The following is a 21,574-nucleotide window of genomic DNA, read 5'->3' on the forward strand; positions in this document are numbered from 1 at the left end:
AAAAAGAAATGTATAGTATAAGTATATATTTTTTGACTTGGTAGTGTCTTTTTCTCTCAGTTTGTGTGATTTGGTAGTGTATTTTTCTCTCAGTTTGTGTGACTTGGTAGTGTCTTTTTCTCTCAGTTTGTGTGACTTGGTAGTGTCTTTTTCTCTCAGTTTGTGTGACTTGGTAGTGTATTTTTCTCTCAGTTTGTGTGATTTGGTAGTGTATTTTTCTGTTAGTTTGTGTGACTTGGTAGTGTCTTTTTCTGTTAGTTTGTGTGACTTGGTTGTGACATATTTTCAATATGTTTTTTGTGTAACGTGGTAGTGTCTTTTGTCTGTCAGTTTGTGCAACTTGGTAGTGTCATTTTCTGTCAGTTTGTGCAACTTGGTAGTGTCATTTTCTGTCAGTTTGTGTGACTTGGTAGTGTCTTTTTCTGTTAGTTTGTGTAACGTGGTAGTGTCTTTTGTCTGTCAGTTTGTGCAACTTGGTAGTGTCATTTTCTGTCAGTTTGTGCAACTTGGTAGTGTCATTTTCTGTCAGTTTGTGTGACTTGGTAGTGTCTTTTTCTCTCAGTTTGTGTGACTTGGTAATGTCTTTTTCTCTCTGTTTGTGTGACTTGCTAGTGTCTTTTTCTGTTAGTTTGTGTGTCTTGGTAGTGTCTTTTTCTCTCAGTTTATTTGACTTGGTAGGTGTCTTTTTCTTGTTAGTTTGTGTGACTTGGTAGTGTCTTTTTCTGTTAGTTTGTGTGACTTGGTAGTGTCTTTTTCTGTTAGTTTGTGTGACTTGGTAGTGTCTTTTTCTCTCAGTTAATTCACAGTTTTGTTGCTGTTGTGACATATTTTCAATATGTTTGTGTGTTCAGGTACACAAGGGAGTGAAGGGATTTGTTATGGATGCTGATACCAATGAAGGTATTCCTGATGCTGTTATCATGGTGGCTGGAATCAATCACAACATTACTACCGCTAGCTACGGAGACTTCTGGAGACTTCTAGTCAAGGGAAATTACAACATTTCTGCAGTAGCTGAAGGGTAAGTCACTGCTTCAGTACTAGGTAGTGATGTAAAGGGAACGTTTGATTTAGGATCATAAAAATATGAGATAACAAATAATGGGGTGATCCAAGACGTGATGTCAAAACTTTGTGGAAATTTAAGTTCTTCACTAATAAAACAAATGTAATAAAGGAATCACAAGATGCTAAGTGGGTTTGTTGTAATTTACTTGTCGTATGATGTAGGAACTTTTGCATGTTTTTGCTGTTTTGTAATCAGTCAAGTAAAATTTAAGCAGATGATTCTGTGTAAAAAATAACTTTCACTTGTAAATAATTGAACGTTGTTTCCAAGTACCGGTACTGAATGATTTTGATATGAACATGTACACATGTTAAGCGCTTGGCCAGGTCTTGATAAAAATAATTCAGTTATACTAGATTGTTGTAAAGAATGTTATTTTTTTTTTAATTTGATTTTGGAATTTTATTGTATTGACAGATATGAATTATCATCTTTGGCAGTAGAGGTGAAAAATGGACCAGCTACACCAATTAACTTAAGATTAAAGAAACAGAGTGCTGCAGGGTATGTGTTCATCATTTGTCAGTCCAAATTATAGTATTTCGTCATTTATTTAATTATTTCACAGTGAAAAGACTGGAGACAGCAGGCGATAATGGGACACTGATGAAAGAAAAACACTAGAGGTTACTTGTCCCCATAAAACCAGACTACATGTATATAATGGAATATCCGGTTCAGGATCAGTGGTAATTAACTACATCAGCTGACATGTAGACATAGCAGTGGGATATGTAAAGTACATGATTAAGTGGAGAGAGAGTAAGCTCTGTCACTTAGTGTTTTATTTACCTGTGTGCTGTTAAACCAGCTTACCTGTATGTTGTAAACAAAAAAACAAAAAAAGGTTCATGTTTATACGTTCGTCCTATCTTTTAAAAGCAGTCTTTTTTTACTTCCCTACATCCATGTACACTCTTCTTTATAATGCTAGGTATATACAGTTCAGTGCGGGACAGAACAATGGGCATTTACATTACACCTGTCAGGTAGCACAGGTACCTAAGTGGGTTTTGCAAAGGGATTGTCGTAAGTCTGTACCTGTTGGCCTTAAGGTGTCTGGTGGTACAAGAGGTAGAGATTTGACAGGATCAAAAACATCATGGAAAAAAATTATGTACATTAATGGTTGTTTTTTATGGTTCAAAGTTTCACAAAAAGCTTGCTGCAAAAGTTTTGGATTTTTAACAGAAATCATGAAATCAATAACAGTTTTCTTTATTAATTCTTTATTCTGTTGTTCCTAGTTTTATCCCTCCTTGAAAATAGCAAAAAATAAAAAAAAAAAGTGTTGAATACACTAGCATTCACAGTGAGGCAGAAATAAATTTGTGCAGGGCTGGTGTTATTTACTTTCAGTGTTGTTTCAGCTGTCTTTATTTTCACTATTGATAAATCATTACATTTGTGTTTCAGATTTTTACGTTCCATTGACACAGTGAGGTAGTTCCCTTATATTTCTGATCATTTGTTATGCTTCCATTGCCCAGCTGTATTATAGCATCCCTTCCTCTGTCTGGAGATTACTGTACATCTCGCATTGATGACCTCACCAATTTATGTTACCACGTCCATTTGTGGTGTCATGTCCCATCTTTTTGCACCCTGTGGTGTCAGGTCCCATCTTTTTTTGCATCCTGTTTCAGATCGGCATCTTATCTAGAGGACTTCTTAGCAGACTTAATTCATATGTTATCCCATAGTATCATAAGGTCTAGGTCTTGATCAGATTCTGGTTTATATATAGGAGCATTTAGGAATTATATGTATTTTCTAGTGTTTACAAAGATTTCTCAAACTGGAGATTTTCAATAAAATAGGAACATATCAGGACAGAGGTATATATATTAAACATATTACCTACTTATATATAATAGGTAAATCAATGTTATTCCACATAATCTAATTAATATTATACTTCAGTGAAATTCTCATTGGAATACATGCATATACTACATGTATATGATATCACTTGAAAAATTGGACCATATATCATGTTGACCAGAATTTATAAAGTATATTTGTAAATTAACCTGAAGGGACTGTCAGTTGATTAAATACAAATTAATTTCATATTCTTAAGTCAAAGATTTACATGTTTTTACCGTTAGAATCTCCATCAGTATGGTAACAATAAGAATTGTAAACTTTTTCTTTTGGCAGTTTAGAATTTGTTCTAAAAATAAAATGATAATATTTAAAATGTCACCTTTTCATTTTGCAATTTGGAATTTATTCTGAAAATGGATTAGTAATGGCCATGTTAATTCTTCTGTTAATATCGTCATCTTATTTCCGTTATAAAATTGCATGTTGTTGGTGGGGGTTATTGCTTTTGATATGTCCATATATGTTTTGTCTATTAAAAAATGAGAGGAACCCATTTTCCCATTTAAAATTTTTTAATGTATTTTTATTCCTATTAAATACAACATCTTGCATAATGATAAATCTGTAGCTCCATGCAGGTCATTTCATGAACATCTTCACATCATTGTTCCATGTCAAATTGTCCCATTTTGTCTGTACAGTTGTTTTTTTCCACATGGATAAGTATTATTATTATTATTACATTCTTAATGGCCCGTCAACACATAAAAGGTCATTAGGGACATCGAACAGTAAACACATGGACAAGTAAGTTGGAAAGTAACGATGAAATAGTTACTGTTACTACTTTGCTCTGAAGCTTGGTTTAACAGGACTTCTCTTCTTTGTGTTATTTTTTTGACAGTTGAAGTCATGTTAAAGTCATCTATAGTAGGATTTTATATTTAAAAAATGTTTGTGTACATGCCATTTTTTTTCAAAATATATCTTAGATAAATTTTGAGTGAGAAAATTCAGCAAACTTGTTGATATACTATAGAAAGCAGTATTGTACTGTAGTTGAGACCTGGCACTTGTAATCCAGATTTCAGCCAGTAACAGAATACAATTTAAACCATACAACAAAAATAGATTTTATTCTGAATATACCTGCAAATTATCTGTACCTTTCAATCAGAATTCATCAATTGTTACCCTTTTTTTTTATTTATATACGTTAAAGATCTAGAACAACATTTTTATGTAATACTCCACCATCATGTATTTGGTATGGTAGTTTTGAATCACTTCATGTCACATGTATTAATTTTTCTTTTTTTGTCCATTTGTTTGAATACATATAGTTGATGCATATGAGAAAAAAGATATTATGATACGTGTACATAAAATAGAAGTACCTCCCATTAAGTCATTGATAATCTCGATTGTATTCATAAATTCAAAGTCACAGACAATTATATGACGTCATTTTGGGATCATTTTGACCTTTGTTGCTTCAGCGCTATGCAGGAAGCTCATCCAATAGATACACACACAGGAAAAAATCTTTAATAATTTGTTAAATAAACATGTTTGAATGATATTTGAAATATAGCTATTGAACAATGAAATTTGGGTGACAGTTAAATGATAATACATCATCCTGGCTCTATTTACCTCTGTATTTACACATATTGCATTCATATTTACTGTAAATGCCATCTGACAAATCATCAATGGTTACGTCTATCGTTTATATCATTCATAGTGCATCACAAACAGAGTCTCCAAAGTCCCTTCCTTTGACCATGACTCAAAACCTGACTCCGGAACCAACCACCCCAAAACCAACCACCCCGGAACCAGCCACCCCGGAACCAGAGGCAGACACTTTAGATGTACTAGTGAGCCATATTAACAAAATCCGTGACGCCTCACACAGAGAAAAACTCAAATTCATAGAGCCAGCAGAATTCAAGCATCATCACTACTCAGAGTTACAGACCCTATTGGAAAATTTCAATCATCAGTACCCTCATATCACACGCTTGTACAGTGTGGGTGTGTCCGTTGAAGGGAGACAACTTTGGACAATGGAAATTTCAGACAACCCAGGAATACATGAGCCAGGTGAATTTATTTAACAGATCAATGGATGCTTTTACAAGAGTTTATTTGAAGGTTCATTTATGGATGTAATCTTTTCACTGTTTTATGCCATATGCACAACTACATGGAAGTAGGCCAATACCTGCTGATACATCTCCCCAATATCATTTTCTTTGAATTAAAAAAAATGTGGTTGATTTATCTCATTCATGGTAACACAGCTTATTGATAATCACACCACAGCATGAGACTATTTATTATAAGGGATAGATTTCAGTTTTATAAGCTTAAGCCTACCGCTAGCTTTTGATTGTCTTTTTTCAGCTTGGTCACTTGTAGGAGTGGCGCAATCGTGCACATGTGATGATATTTTGATTGTTATTTCTATTGGTCAAGGAAAAAGAACAAAGGTCATTACAACCACTTCGGAAATAAAAAGCTTGTATCTGGGGTGTCTCATAAATCATAGGACAGATTTATTTAATATTCACAGCCTAAAACAAACCATCAGATTCTATACTTGATTAGATTTTGGTGGTCGTCGGTCACCGTTAAGGTCATTATTACAAATGTGAACTAAAAAGCTTTTATACAAGATATTTTATGAAATGCTAGACAGATAATGTAGTGAGGATATATCTATGTGAGCCCCAGCTCGCCTCGCTTTTATTCTGATTGAATTAATAATTTTTTGTATCTACTCTTGACATGTATGTCAATTTGATTGGTAACATATTTTGATATAAATGAATGATTATTGTGTGTATACTACAGGTGAACCGGAGTTTAAGTACATCGGAAACATGCACGGTAATGAGGTCGTAGGTCGTGAGATGTTGCTGTCACTCATTCAACTGTTGTGTGATAACTATAATCACAACCATTTCATCTCTCTCTTCGTGAACCTCACACGGATACACATCATGCCTTCTATGAATCCAGATGGATATGAAATTGCTACAGAAGGTGAGCAAACCAGTAAATCTGATGAAGGTGAGAGAGACCAAGGTAAATGGTGTATAAGGAAACTAGTAAATCTGATGAAGGTGAGAGAGTCCAAGGTAAATGGTGTATAAGGAAACTAGTAAATCTGATGAAGGTGAGAGAGTCCAAGGTAAATGGTGTATAAGGAAACTAGTAAATCTGATGAAGGTGAGAGAGTCCAAGGTAAATGGTGTATAAGGAAACCAGTAAATCTGATGAAGGTGAGAGAGTCCAAGGTAAATGGTGTATAAGGAAACCAGTAAATCTGATGAAGGTGAGAGAGTCCAAGGTAAATGGTGTATAAGGAAACCAGTAAATCTGATGAAGGTGAGAGAGTCCAAGGTAAATGGTGTATAAGGAAACCAGTAAATCTGATGAAGGTGAGAGAGTCCAAGGTAAATGGTGTATGAGGAAACCAGTAAATCTGATGAAGGTGAGAGAGTCCAAGGTAAATGGTGTATGAGGAAACCAGTAAATCTGATGAAGGTGAGAGAGTCCAAGGTAAATGGTGTATGAGGAAACCAGTAAATCTGATGAAGGTGAGAGACCAAGGTAAATGGTGTATGAGAAAATGAATTCCTGGTAGGTCTGATGAAGGTGAGAGAGTCCAAGGTAAATGCTGTATAAGGAAACCAGTAAATCTGATGAAGGTGAGAGAGTCCAAGGTAAATGCCGTATGAGAAAATGAATTCCTGGTAGGTCTGATGAAGGTGAGAGAGTCCAAGGTAAATGGTGTATGAGGAAATCAGTAAATCTGATGAAGGTGAGAGACCAAGGTAAATGCCGTATGAGAAAATGAATTCCTGGTAGGTCTGATGAAGGTAAGAGAGTCCAAGGTAAATGGTGTATGAGGAAATCAGTAAATCTGATGAAGGTGAGAGACCAAGGTAAATGGTGTATGAGAAAATGAGTCCTGGTAGGTCTGATGAAGGTGAGAGAGTCCAAGGTAAATGGTGTATGAGGAAATCAGTAAATCTGATGAAGGTGAGAGACCAAGGTAAATGGTGTATGAGAAAATGAGTCCTGGTAGGTCTGATGAAGGTGAGAGAGACCAAGGTAAATGGTGTATGAGGAAATCAGTAAATCTGATGAAGGTGAGAGACCAAGGTAAATGGTGTATGAGAAAATGAGTCCTGGTAGGTCTGATGAAGGTGAGAGAGACCAAGGTAAATGCTGTATGAGAAAATGAATTCCTGGTAGGTCTGATGAAGGTGAGAGAGACCAAGGTAAATGCTATATATGAAAATGAATTCCTGGTAGGTCTGATGAAGGTGAGAGAGACCAAGGTAAATGCTATATATGAAAATGAGTTCCTGGTAGGTCTGATGAAGGTGAGAGAGTCCAAGGTAAATGGTGTATGAGAAAATGAATTCCTGGTAGGTCTGATGAAGGTGAGAGAGTCCAAGGTAAATGCTATATATGAAAATGAATTCCTGGTAGGTCTGATGAAGGTGAGAGAGTCCAAGGTAAATGCTATATATGAAAATGAATTCCTGGTAGGTCTGATGAAGGTGAGAGAGTCCAAGGTAAATGCTGTATGAGAAAATGAATTCCTGGTAGGTCTGATGAAGGTGAGAGAGACCAAGGTAAATGCTATATATGAAAATGAATTCCTGGTAGGTCTGATGAAGGTGAGAGAGACCAAGGTAAATGCTATATATGAAAATGAGTTCCTGGTAGGTCTGATGAAGGTGAGAGAGTCCAAGGTAAATGCTATGAAAATGAATTCCTGGTAGGTCTGATGAAGGTGAGAGAGTCCAAGGTAAATGCTGTATGAGAAAATGAATTCCTGGTAGGTCTGATGAAGGTGAGAGAGACCAAGGTAAATGCCGTATGAGAAAATGAATTCCTGGTAGGTCTGATGAAGGTGAGAGAGACCAAGGTAAATGCTGTATGAGAAAATGAATTCCTGGTAGGTCTGATGAAGGTGAGAGAGACCAAGGTAAATGCTGTATGAGAAAATGAATTCCTGGTAGGTCTGATGAAGGTGAGAGAGTCCAAGGTAAATGCCGTATGAGAAAATGAATTCCTGGTAGGTCTGATGAAGGTGAGAGAGTCCAAGGTAAATGCTGTATGAGAAAAAGATTTACAGGTAGGAATAAATACGGTCAGAGAGACCAAGGTAAATGCTATATATGAAAATGAATTCCTGGTAGGTCTGATGAAGGTGAGAGAGACCAAGGTAAATGCTATATATGAAAATGAGTTCCTGGTAGGTCTGATGAAGGTGAGAGAGTCCAAGGTAAATGCTGTATATGAAAATGAATTCCTGGTAGGTCTGATGAAGGTGAGAGAGTCCAAGGTAAATGCCGTATGAGAAAATGAATTCCTGGTAGGTCTGATGAAGGTGAGAGAGTCCAAGGTAAATGCTGTATGAGAAAATGAATTCCTGGTAGGTCTGATGAAGGTGAGAGAGACCAAGGCTATATATGAAAATGAATTCCTGGTAGGTCTGATGAAGGTGAGAGAGACCAAGGTAAATGCTATATATGAAAATGAATTCCTGGTAGGTCTGATGAAGGTGAGAGAGACCAAGGTAAATGCTGTATGAGAAAATGAATTCCTGGTAGGTCTGATGAAGGTGAGAGAGTCCAAGGTAAATGCTGTATGAGAAAATGAATTCCTGGTAGGTCTGATGAAGGTGAGAGACCAAGGTAAATGATGTATAAGAAAATGAATTCCTGGTAGGTCTGATGAAGGTGAGAGACCAAGGTAAATGGTGTATGAGAAAATGAATTCCTGGTAGGTCTGATGAAGGTGAGAGACCAAGGTAAATGGTGTATGAGAAAATGAATTCCTGGTAGGTCTGATGAAGGTGAGAGACCAAGGTAAATGGTGTATATGAATTCCTGGTAGGTCTGATGAAGGTGAGAGAGACCAAGAAAATGAATTCCTGGTAGGTCTGATGAAGGTGAGAGACCAAGGTAAATGGTGTATGAGAAAATGAATTCCTGGTAGGTCTGATGAAGGTGAGAGACCAAGGTAAATGCTGTATGAGAAAATGAATTCCTGGTAGGTCTGATGAAGGTGAGAGACCAAGGTAAATGATGTATAAGAAAATGAATTCCTGGTAGGTCTGATGAAGGTGAGAGACCAAGGTAAATGATGTATAAGAAAATGAATTCCTGGTAGGTCTGATGAAGGTGAGAGAGTCCAAGGTAAATGGTGTATGAGAAAATGAATTCCTGGTAGGTCTGATGAAGGTGAGAGACCAAGGTAAATGCTGTATGAGAAAATGAGTTCCTGGTAGGTCTGATGAAGGTGAGAGACCAAGGTAAATGGTGTATGAGAAAATGAATTCCTGGTAGGTCTGATGAAGGTGAGAGACCAAGGTAAATGCTGTATGAGAAAATGAATTCCTGGTAGGTCTGATGAAGGTGAGAGACCAAGGTAAATGATGTATAAGAAAATGAATTCCTGGTAGGTCTGATGAAGGTGAGAGACCAAGGTAAATGATGTATAAGAAAATGAGTTCCTGGTAGGTCTGATGAAGGTGAGAGACCAAGGTAAATGGTGTATGAGAAAATGAATTCCTGGTAGGTCTGATGAAGGTGAGAGACCAAGGTAAATGATGTATAAGAAAATGAGTTCCTGGTAGGTCTGATGAAGGTGAGAGACCAAGGTAAATGGTGTATGAGAAAATGAATTCCTGGTAGGTCTGATGAAGGTGAGAGACCAAGGTAAATGCTGTATGAGAAAATGAATTCCTGGTAGGTCTGATGAAGGTGAGAGACCAAGGTAAATGATGTATAAGAAAATGAATTCCTGGTAGGTCTGATGAAGGTGAGAGACCAAGGTAAATGATGTATAAGAAAATGAGTCCTGGTAGGTCTGATGAAGGTGAGAGAGTCCAAGGTAAATGCTGTATATGAAAATGAATTCCTGGTAGGTCTGATGAAGGTGAGAGAGTCCAAGGTAAATGCTATATATGTAAATGAGTCCTGGTAGGTCTGATGAAGGTGAGAGAGTCCAAGGTAAATGCTGTATGAGAAAATGAGTCCTGGTAGGTCTGATGAAGGTGAGAGAGTCCAAGGTAAATGCTGTATGAGAAAATGAGTTCCTGGTAGGTCTGATGAAGGTGAGAGAGACCAAGGTAAATGCTGTATATGTAAATGAGTCCTGGTAGGTCTGATGAAGGTGAGAGAGTCCAAGGTAAATGGTGTATGAGAAAATGAGTTCCTGGTAGGTCTGATGAAGGTGAGAGAGACCAAGGTAAATGCCGTATGAGAAAATGAGTTCCTGGTAGGTCTGATGAAGGTGAGAGAGTCCAAGGTAAATGCTGTATGAGAAAATGAATTCCTGGTAGGTCTGATGAAGGTGAGAGAGTCCAAGGTAAATGCTGTATATGAAAATGAGTCCTGGTAGGTCTGATGAAGGTGAGAGAGTCCAAGGTAAATGGTGTATGAGGAAATGAGTCCTGTTTGTAAATCTTACATAGATGACAGATTTTCCTGAAGATTGTTATGTTCAACGATGGAATGGAGTTGCCAAAAGTTGATGCATTGAAAATAGAAAAAAAGTATTACGGAAAAGAAAAGTTTTGTGACTTCCATAAAAGTTCTGCCTTATTGATACATAATTTTTGTTCAAATGTGAAACATAGAACCATTGACAAAGAACAATGATGAAAATAAAATGCTTATAATCACTGAAACGGTCCACACAAACATTGCACACTGAAAGATCAGGATGACCTATAATTATTAATTTCATCCGTCATTGGCATCCGTCATTGGCATCCGCCATCCACTGTGGGTAAACTTTCCATTCTAATAATTTCTTTTCAATAACCAGAGGGCCCAGAGTCCTGCTATTTGACTTTAAGCATCTTCAGATGAAGGGCTACCAAGTTTGTTAAAATGAATAGCCTTGACCCACTTTCAAGGTCACAGTAGTCAGATGTGTTGAAAAATTTAAAGGACTTCCTCTCAATAACCAATTGGCCTAGGATGGTGATATTGAGCCTGTAGCATGCTGGGGTAAAGGGCTATTAAATTTGTTCATATGAATGACCTTGACCCTTTTTTAAGGTCACAGGTGTCAAACATGTCAAAATCTTTAAACAACTTTTCCTCACTAACCAAAAGGCACAAGATGGCAATATTGGGCTGACTGCATGATGGGGTGAAGGACTATCAAGTTTGTTCATATGATTGACCATGACTTATTTTCAAGGCAACAAGGGTAAAATGTATTAAAATCTTAAAATGACTTCTTCTTAATAACCAAAAGGTCCAGCTGTTGATATTTGATCTTTAACATAGCTGGATGAAGGGCTTTTGACTTCAACCTGCTTTCAAGGTCCTGAAGGTCAAATACGTTGAAATTTTCGAAATTCTTTCAACAAGCAATAGGTTATAGTATTTGGGAAGTAGTATTTATGAAGAACATGATTTCAAGTTTGAAGATCTTGTTTTTATAAACCGACTATATTTTCTTTGTAAGCTGTATAGTAGTTGAGCAGTGAAGGCCTATTGGCCTCTGTTATGTATAGGTCTTTATAGTCATATATCTGTTGAGGTACATGGGCCTCTTGTTACTATAGATGCTGATAAAAGATTTCTGATACTGTAACTTTGCTGCAGTGGTACTTTAAGTTTTGTCAAATTGTTATTTTATTATATCTTCACAAAAAGTAAAATGAACACGTCATATTTCAATTCTTGTATTTCATTTTCTCCAGGAGATCGTATTGGAACAAGAGGACGTGAAAATGCAAACAATATTGACTTGAATAGGAATTTTCCTGACAGATTTGATGTTGTCAACTCAATTAATCGTGTCCAGCAGCCTGAGACAGATGCTGTGATGAAATGGGTAAAAAAATACCCATTTGTCTTATCAGCAAATCTCCACGGTGGTACCCTGGTGGCTAATTATCCATACGATGACAACGCTGCTGGAATTGCTACTTACACCAAGTGTCCTGATGATAGCGTCTTCAAACAAGTGTCGGAGGCCTACTCCTTGGTTAGTGGTTTATAATATCTTACAAAGGGTGGTCTAGATTGTTCTTCTATGTTACAGTGACTTCTTTCTTACAGAAATTATTTGATGAGAAAAATTTGTAACTTGTTTTTCCCATAAGCATATTGATTTCTAACATTTGTTTGTTTATTCTTTGAAATACAAACCTGCCATCATAAAAAGGTGTGACCAGTTTACATGGGGTTTAATTTGTTCCTGACGCTATGGTGTCACCATCTGATATTTTGCCACATAATTCATTCATTCATTACTGTGTAGATTTCATAATAGGGCATCATCACAAAGCTGATACATATACAGGATTTATATCTGCAACTTTGATCAAATGTGTTCTGAAGATCTCTTTTCATGGACCATACACAAAATTATGACATCAAATTTTATTTCTGGCATAACCAATAATGGGATATAATTTTAGAAGTGGAACCACAGGTTTAGAGTGAGCTTTCTTTTATTCTTTAGAATATCAGAAATAAGCTGACTTTGAAAATAAGGCAAGGATCCCTTACAGTCAAATATGTCTTGAAATTAAGCTGGCTTCAGGAATAAGCCGGCCTTGAAAATATCCCTGTCATCAATTTTCATTCAAAACTTAGTTGGATATCTTTAACTATTACCAAGTTGTTTGTGTTAATAAAGAAAGTGCATGGCTAAGCTTTTATTATAAAATATGTTTTAGATTTCATAAAGTTAAAGGTAGACTTCATATGTAATGTAAGAGATTTCAGTAATTATAGCTAAATATTGCTTAAGGCCCAGACAACTTTGCTTGGGTGATTTTTAAAATGTCCCAAAAATAAAGCAACCTTGAAAATAAGTTGTACATTCCATACATTTAAAATGGTTTCAAAAATAATCGGTCTTGAAATTATGCCGTCTTCAAAAATAAGCGTCAAATTACTTATGAAAAATTCTAATAAGCTGTGACTTATTATAGAGATATTAGGGTATTTTAATGATATTGTTTTAATCATCACCAACTCTAAGTAGTCATGGAAATGTCAAGATATCAAAGTCTACCTATTATCTTGGATACCGCATCGAGATCTCCATCTGTTGTCCGTCCATTGTCCAGCTGTCTGTCCTTAAACATTTCTTCTTATCACTCTTTCTTCAGAAGTGCTTCATGGATCTTTCTCAAATTTCTTATGTCTGTTGTCCCAGATTCCCAGTTGTGCATTGTGTATTTTAGGACTGATTACAAAATGACTAACAGATTACTATCTGGTATTGTGATAGTTGTAAGTTGTTATTTCTATTCTGAAGAAATATTCAATGAATTGTCTTACTTCCTACATCAGATCACCTTGGTCCCTTGTGATATTTGCTGATAGGATTGATCAGTAAAAACACAATGACAGACAGGTGGCCATTTTAAGTTTCAAAAGCAATGATATTGTGATTATTAGAGTTTTTTTGACATATTACTATGAAGTTTGTTATGCAGGTCACCCATGGTCCTTAGTTTAAAATATCTGATTTAGGGACTGATTGTATGACACCTCGATATTATTATGTAACCTTTGTTCTGATTGGGCCATTTCATGTAACTGTATATGTAAAATTTGTTTTGATAGGCCCATTCTACCATGCACAGTGGACATCCCTGTACCGACCAAAGCGATGAGTACTTTCAGGACGGGATAACTAATGGAGCTGACTGGTATAGTGTAGCAGGTTGGTATTGTAATGAAGCAGCTGATTGGTTCAGTGTGACAGGTTGGAATTGTAATGAAGCAGCTGATTGGTTCAGTGTGACTGGTTGGTATTGTAATAATGGAGCTGATTGGTTCAGTGTGACTGGTTGGTATTAATATTATGGAGTTAATTGGTTTAGTGTGACAGGTTGGTTTATAATTACAGAGCTGATTGGTTCAGTGTGACTGGTTGGTTTATAATTAAAGAGCTGATTAGTTCAGTGTGACTGGTTGGTTTATAATTACAGAGCTGATTGGTTCAGTGTGACTGGTTGGTATTATAATTACAGAGCTGATTGGTTCAGTGTGACTGGTTGGTTTATAATTACAGAGCTGATTGGTTCAGTGTGACTGGTTGGTTTATAATTAAAGAGCTGATTAGTTCAGTGTGACTGGTTGGTTTATAATTACAGAGCTGATTGGTTCAGTGTGACTGGTTGGTTTATAATTACAGGGCTGATTGGTTCAGTGTGACTGGTTGGTTTTATAATTACAGAGCTGATTGGTTCAGTGTTTATAATTAAAGAGCTGATTAGTTCAGTGTGACTGGTTGGTTTATAATTACAGAGCTGATTGGTTCAGTGTGACTGGTTGGTTTATAATTACAGAGCTGATTAGTTCAGTGTGACTGGTTGGTTTATAATTACAGAGCTGATTGGTTCAGTGTTTATAATTACAGAGCTGATTAGTTCAGTGTGACTGGTTGGTTTATAATTACAGAGCTGATTGGTTCAGTGTGACTGGTTGGTTTATAGTTACAGAGCTGATTGGTTCAGTGTTTATAATTAAAGAGCTGATTAGTTCAGTGTGACTGGTTGGTTTATAATTACAGAGCTGATTGGTTCAGTGTGACTGGTTGGTTTATAATTACAGAGCTGATTAGTTCAGTGTGACTGGTTGGTTTATAATTACAGAGCTGATTGGTTCAGTGTGACTGGTTGGTTTATAATTACAGAGCTGATTGGTTCAGTGTGACTGGTTGGTTTATAATTACAGAGCTGATTGGTTCAGTGTGACTGGTTGGTTTATAATTAAAGAGCTGATTAGTTCAGTGTGACTGGTTGGTTTATAATTACAGAGCTGATTAGTTCAGTGTGACTGGTTGGTTTATAATTAAAGAGCTGATTAGTTCAGTGTGACTGGTTGGTTTATAATTAAAGAGCTGATTAGTTCAGTGTGACTGGTTGGTTTATAATTAAAGAGCTGATTAGTTCAGTGTGACTGGTTGGTTTATAATTAAAGAGCTGATTGGTTCAGTGTGACTGGTTGGTTTATAATTACAGAGCTGATTGGTTCAGTGTTTATAATTACAGAGCTGATTGGTTCAGTGTTTATAATTAAAGAGCTGATTAGTTCAGTGTGACTGGTTGGTTTATAATTACAGAGCTGATTAGTTCAGTGTGACTGGTTGGTTTATAATTAAAGAGCTGATTAGTTCAGTGTGACTGGTTGGTTTATAATTAAAGAGCTGATTGGTTCAGTGTGACTGGTTGGTTTATAATTACAGAGCTGATTGGTTCAGTGTTTATAATTACAGAGCTGATTGGTTCAGTGTGACTGGTTGGTTTATAATTACAGAGCTGATTGGTTCAGTGTTTATAATTACAGAGCTGATTAGTTCAGTGTGACTGGTTGGTTTATAATTACAGAGCTGATTAGTTCAGTGTGACTGGTTGGTTTATAATTACAGAGCTGATTGGTTCAGTGTGACTGGTTGGTTTATAATTACAGAGCTGATTGGTTCAGTGTTTATAATTACAGAGCTGATTGGTTCAGTGTGACTGGTTGGTTTATAATTACAGAGCTGATTGGTTCAGTGTGACTGGTTGGTTTATAATTACAGAGCTGATTGGTTCAGTGTGACTGGTTGGTTTATAATTACAGAGCTGATTGGTTCAGTGTGACTGGTTGGTTTATAATTACAGAGCTGATTGGTTCAGTGTGACTGGTTGGTTTATAATTACAGAGCTGATTGGTTCAGTGTTTCAGTGTTTATAATTAAAGAGCTGATTAGTTCAGTGTGACTGGTTGGTTTATAATTAAAGAGCTGATTAGTTCAGTGTGACTGGTTGGTTTATAATTAAAGAGCTGATTGGTTCAGTGTGACTGGTTGGTTTATAATTACAGAGCTGATTGGTTCAGTGTTTATAATTACAGAGCTGATTAGTTCAGTGTGACTGGTTGGTTTATAATTAAAGAGCTGATTGGTTCAGTGTGACTGGTTGGTTTATAATTACAGAGCTGATTGGTTCAGTGTTTATAATTACAGAGCTGATTAGTTCAGTGTGACTGGTTGGTTTATAATTACAGAGCTGATTGGTTCAGTGTTTATAATTAAAGAGCTGATTAGTTCAGTGTGACTGGTTGGTTTATAATTAAAGAGCTGATTGGTTCAGTGTGACTGGTTGGTTTATATTTACAGAGCTGATTGGTTCAGTGTGACTGGTTGTTTATAATTACTGGTTGGTTTATAATTACAGAGCTGATTGGTTCAGTGTGACTGGTTGGTTTATAATTACAGAGCTGATTGGTTCAGTGTGACTGGTTGGTTTATAATTACAGAGCTGATTGGTTCAGTGTGACTGGTTGGTTTTATAATTACAGAGCTGATTAGTTCAGTGTGACTGGTTGGTTTATAATTACAGAGCTGATTAGTTCAGTGTGACTGGTTGGTTTATAATTACAGAGCTGATTAGTTCAGTGTGACTGGTTGGTTTATAATTAAAGAGCTGATTAGTTCAGTGTGACTGGTTGGTTTATAATTAAAGAGCTGATTGGTTCAGTGTGACTGGTTGGTTTATATTTACAGAGCTGTTTGGTTCAGTGTGACTGGTTGGTTTATAATTACTAGAGCTGATTGGTTCAGTGTGACTGGTTGGTTTATAATTACAGAGCTGATTAGTTCAGTGTGACTGGTTGGTTTTATAATTACAGAGCTGATTGGTTCAGTGTGACTGGTTGGTTTTATAATTACAGAGCTGATTAGTTCAGTGTGACTGGTTGGTTTATAATTACAGAGCTGATTAGTTCAGTGTGACTGGTTGGTTTATAATTACAGAGCTGATTAGTTCAGTGTGACTGGTTGGTTTATAATTACAGAGCTGATTAGTTCAGTGTGACTGGTTGGTTTATAATTACAGAGCTGATTGATTCAGTGTGACTGGTTGGTTTATAATTACAGAGCTGATTGGTTCAGTGTGACTGGTTGGTTTATAATTACAGAGCTGATTGATTCAGTGTGACTAGTTGGTTTATAATTACAGAGCTGATTAGTTCAGTGTGACTGGTTGGTTTATAATTACAGAGCTGATTGGTTCAGTGTGACTGGTTGGTTTATAATTACAGAGCTGATTGGTTCAGTGTGACTGGTTGGTTTTGTGCCAGCAGGACTTCTAGGAACACAGCGGTGTACATATTTGTGTAAATTGTAGACTGTTGCTCAGTCAATTGTTTCATCCATATCAAAAATGAAATTCATTCATAACTCAGTAAACATTCCTGTTTCATTCACTCTTATATACCAGGCAGAAAATGCTCACTCTTCCAGATACATTAAACATAGACAATGTCTTGAAAGATACAGATTTTCATGGCTCAGCAACAAAGTGTATTTCTTTGCAGACTTCATCCACCTCATATTTTCCTTTTAGTTCCTAGTTCCGGAAATCATAACATTTTCAGAAGTACTAAAAACCTACCTAATCTAATGTAGATCACTGCGACCTATATTTTGTGTTCTTTCCTACATTTCCTTGATTACAATCTAAATGAAAGTCAAACCTCCATATAACCTGCCAAAGATTTGAAATTGGCCAGACTAGTGATTTGTCTGTCAAGTCTTGAGTGCCATGTAAATATGATTATGCATGATGTGTGAGATTGAACACGATTCAGTGGATCAGGATCTGATCATTATTGCACTGAATCATCGTTATTTACATGTAAATGAATGGAGAATGAAATGATCTTGATGTTTGTTACAGGAGGGATGCAAGATTGGAACTATGTCTTCACTAATTGTTTTGAGATAACACTGGAACTGGGCTGTATTAAGTATCCGATGGCTGTCAATCTGCCCCAGTACTGGGACGCCAACAAATATGCTCTTCTTGTCTTCATGGGACAGGTAAGGTCTAACAAAAGTAGATTTTATTTGTCCACCATTATAAAAATGTTAGGCCATTCAAATCATTCTTCTTATTTCATTTATCAGCCTGTAAACTCTTCTTGTTATCAGTATGTCTTGAGACATACTTGATTTGTCCTTCTCAAATTTCGTCTGTACATTTCCCTTGGTCCCTAGTATTGTATAATCCATTTTTGTACTGACAGGGTAGGGGTTAGGGGGAAGACTAAAAGGTAGCTGTCCTGGGTTTTAACAATAGAAGTTTGGGGTTTTTTTTGTTTATTTTTGTACTGACAGGGTTTTTTTTTTGTTTATTTTTGGCCTGACAGGGGTGGGGTTAGGGGGAAGGCTGAAGGTAGCTGTCTGAATTTTAACAGTAGAAGTTTGTTATTTTTTGTATCATTTATGTTAGGCTGTTCACTTCACCCTTTGTCCATTGTCCATTGTTAGGAAACAATCTTTGTTACCGCTATTTCTTGAGAAGTACTGGAGATATATAAGTACATGTGTATGTTCCACATGTCCTTGTCCTATCTGCCATGTAATTTTAAGACTGATCAGTGATCAGTGACACAAAATGGCTGTTAACTGGCTATCATGGATTTTGACAGTTGAAGTTTGTTATCAGGAAAATCTTGTTGGATTTTTCCTTGATTTTGCAAGTAGTATTCTCCTTTGTTATCAAATGAATTAAGAGAAAATGGGAAAGAATGAAAAGGAGAAAAAAGATCAATTTTGTATAGAACCAGTAAATATGGTGGAGAAGAACTGCATTGATTGTTTTCTAATTTCATATGTAGCTTTCCCTGGTCCCTTGTCTTGTACATGGTTCAGTTTGGGACTGAGCGGGGGAGGGGTGGGGGGGTTTACAGGTGGTTATCCTTGATTATGACAGTTTGTTGAGAAGTACTAGCTATATCAATATCATTCTCAGATTTCATACTGTCAATGTATATATTTTAGCAGTAATCTTGTTTCAGCAAATTTTCATGCTGATAGTATTGTGTAAAAAATGATGTGCTAATTGCAATTTCTGTAATTTTTTTAATTAACAATTATTGTGGATGTGCAAATTCATCATTGAGCTTACTCGCAAAAAAGTTTGATAATTTGCTGAAATTTTATTACACCAAATTAAGTACAGAAATAGTATATAAGGGCTTCCTGGTCCCTGGTTATGCTTTGATCATTGTAGAACTGATAGAAGAAACATATTGACTAACTATAATTAGGGACAAATCGGAGGAAAAAAAGGAAAAAGGGGGAAAATTCAACTTATCAGAGTTAACAAAGTTGATACAGTGGTGGATGCTATGATCCTTCTCAAATACCTTTGTTTTGCTTAAAGAGAGCCTTACGCTTGTTAAAATATCTTTAAGACTTTAAGTATAAACTTTATATCAAATGGGAACACATTTGAGATTCTAAAATATATTGGGAATATTTTCAGTTACATCAATCAAGAAGATAAGTCCCCCCTTCTTTTCCTTGATAAAATTAATTTTCAAGAATTCTAGATTATACCCGGAATAAGCAATCTTACATCTACATTCCTTGGATTACTAAATATAGGATTGTATATAGTTTCCACTTCATATGCAGTTTATGAAATGAGTTTAAGAATTTAAGAGTTTAAGAATTTTGAATTTTAGCAAGCCTTTGGTAAGTTGAAATGAAATAAAAATATTATAATTTCATAAATCACACGTGAAATAGATTTTATCACATGGTCAATTATCTGGGAAAATATTGTAGAAAACATACATTTGTATATTTGTCCTCTCTACTCAGTATCCATGATCTCAGTGGTAACATCACAATGTATGAATGTGTGATGTCATTTCATTATGTAAACCTGACGTCACAAGACATTATATTATGTGAGTAGTATGTTTTGTGAACAAAATGACAGTGATGTGATAAAGTTTTATGATTGTAGGTTCACAAGGGTGTGCGGGGATTTGTGATCGACAAGGAGACTGGTCTTGGTTTATCCGACGCCAAAATCACCATCAAGGGTATCAACCATACTATCACCACAGCAACAGAGGGAGACTACTGGCGTCTGTTATCACCGGGAGATTACGTCATTACAGCCAGCCATTACATGTATGTATCACAGTGATTGTCGGTGATTGTGGTAGTTTACCTGTGTCACAGTGATGGTCAGTGATTGTGGTAGTTTACCTGTGTCACAGTGATAGTCAGTGATTGTGGTAGTTTACCTGTGTCACAGTGATTGTGGTAGTTTACCTGTGTCACAGTGATTGTGGTAGTTTACCTGTGTCACAGTGACCATCAGTGATTGTGGTAGTTTACCTGTGTCACAGTGACCATCAGTGATTATGGTAGTTTACCTGTGTCACACTGATTGTGGTAGTTTACCTGTGTCACAGTGATTGTGGTAGTTTACCTGTGTCACAGTGATTGTGGTAGTTTACCTGTGTCACAGTGATTGTGGTAGTTTACCTGTGTCACAGTGATGGTCAGTGATTGTGGTAGTTTACCTGTGTCACAGTGATTGTGGTAGTTTACCTGTGTCACAGTGATTGTGGTAGTTTACCTGTGTCACAGTGATTGTGGTAGTTTACCTGTGTCACAGTGATTGTGGTAGTTTACCTGTGTCACAGTGATTGTGGTAGTTTACCTGTGTCACAGTGATCGTTTGTGATTTTGGTAGTTTACCTGTGTCACAGTGATTGTGGTAGTTTACCTGTGTCACAGTGATTGTGGTAGTTTACCTGTGTCACAGTGATTGTCAGTGATTGTGGTAGTTTACCTGTGTCACAGTGATTGTGGTAGTTTACCTGTGTCACAGTGATTGTGAGTTTACCTGTGTCACAGTCAGTGAGTTTCACAGTGGTAGTTTACCTGTGTCACAGTGATTGTCAGTGATTGTGGTAGTTTACCTGTGTCACAGTGATTGTGGTAGTTTACCTGTGTCACAGTGATTGTCAGTGATTGTGGTAGTTTACCTGTGTCACAGTGATTGTAGTAGTTTACCTTTGTCACAGTGATTGTGGTAGTTTACCTGTGTCACAGTGATTAGTTTACCTGTGTAGTTTACCTGATTGTCACAGTGACCTGTGTCACAGTGATTGTGGTAGTTTACCTGTGTCACAGTGATTGTGGTAGTTTACCTGTGTCACAGTGATCGTTTGTGATTTTGGTAGTTTACCTGTGTCACAGTGATTGTCAGTGATTGTGGTAGTTTACCTGTGTCACAGTGATTGTCAGTGATTGTGGTAGTTTACCTGTGTCACAGTGATTGTGGTAGTTTACCTGTGTCACAGTGATCGTTTGTGATTTTGGTAGCTTTCCTAAGCTTTGTGTTTCATTTATGATGCATTGAAATTGCAAATATGTAAGTAAATGTTTATTTCTAATGATTTGACCGCGTATAAGTATATGATACCAAAATTGAAATGTAAATTATTAGAGCCAATTATCAGTGTTATATCTGTTATATTGAATGACCTCCTCTCTGATTGGTGACCCTCTTGGATTCTGACTATGTAAGTCAGTTATCACTATTTATTGAGAAGCACTATAAAATTCCATATGTGTGCTCCTCTTGGTCCTTTGTTAAAACCTTTTGATTTTGGTAGTGACCAGGAAAATGAAGTATGGCTGACAAGTAGCCATTTTGGATTTTTACAATGAAAATTTGTTATTGCTATTTCTTGGAATATACTGGATGCATCTTTTTTCAAATGTCATATGTTGGTTCTATTTGGTCCTTAGTTGTGCTCTTTTGATTTTTGGACTGATCAGAAACAAATGGCAAACAAC

The 21,574-nt window shown here is 36.4% G+C and overlaps 1 protein-coding gene across 1 annotated transcript in view; it reads left to right on the forward strand.

The window, feature by feature from the left end:
• Positions 1-21,574, forward strand: part of LOC132555837 (carboxypeptidase D-like) — a 42,216-nt gene that overhangs the window by 7,336 nt on the left and 13,306 nt on the right. Inside the window, exons 3-11 of the mRNA XM_060220230.1 lie at positions 852-1,021; positions 1,487-1,573; positions 2,486-2,512; positions 4,647-5,008; positions 5,762-5,953; positions 11,655-11,941; positions 13,537-13,636; positions 17,640-17,782; positions 19,722-19,891. Of these exons, the coding sequence (XP_060076213.1) occupies positions 852-1,021; positions 1,487-1,573; positions 2,486-2,512; positions 4,647-5,008; positions 5,762-5,953; positions 11,655-11,941; positions 13,537-13,636; positions 17,640-17,782; positions 19,722-19,891 (1,538 nt within the window). The remainder of the gene's footprint in view (positions 1-851; positions 1,022-1,486; positions 1,574-2,485; positions 2,513-4,646; positions 5,009-5,761; positions 5,954-11,654; positions 11,942-13,536; positions 13,637-17,639; positions 17,783-19,721; positions 19,892-21,574) is intronic.

Source organism: Ylistrum balloti, unplaced genomic scaffold (genome assembly GCF_031769215.1).
Source record: "Ylistrum balloti isolate Yb309-2 unplaced genomic scaffold, AGI_CSIRO_Ybal_v1 Utg369566, whole genome shotgun sequence".
Taxonomy (NCBI): domain Eukaryota; kingdom Metazoa; phylum Mollusca; class Bivalvia; order Pectinida; family Pectinidae; genus Ylistrum; species Ylistrum balloti.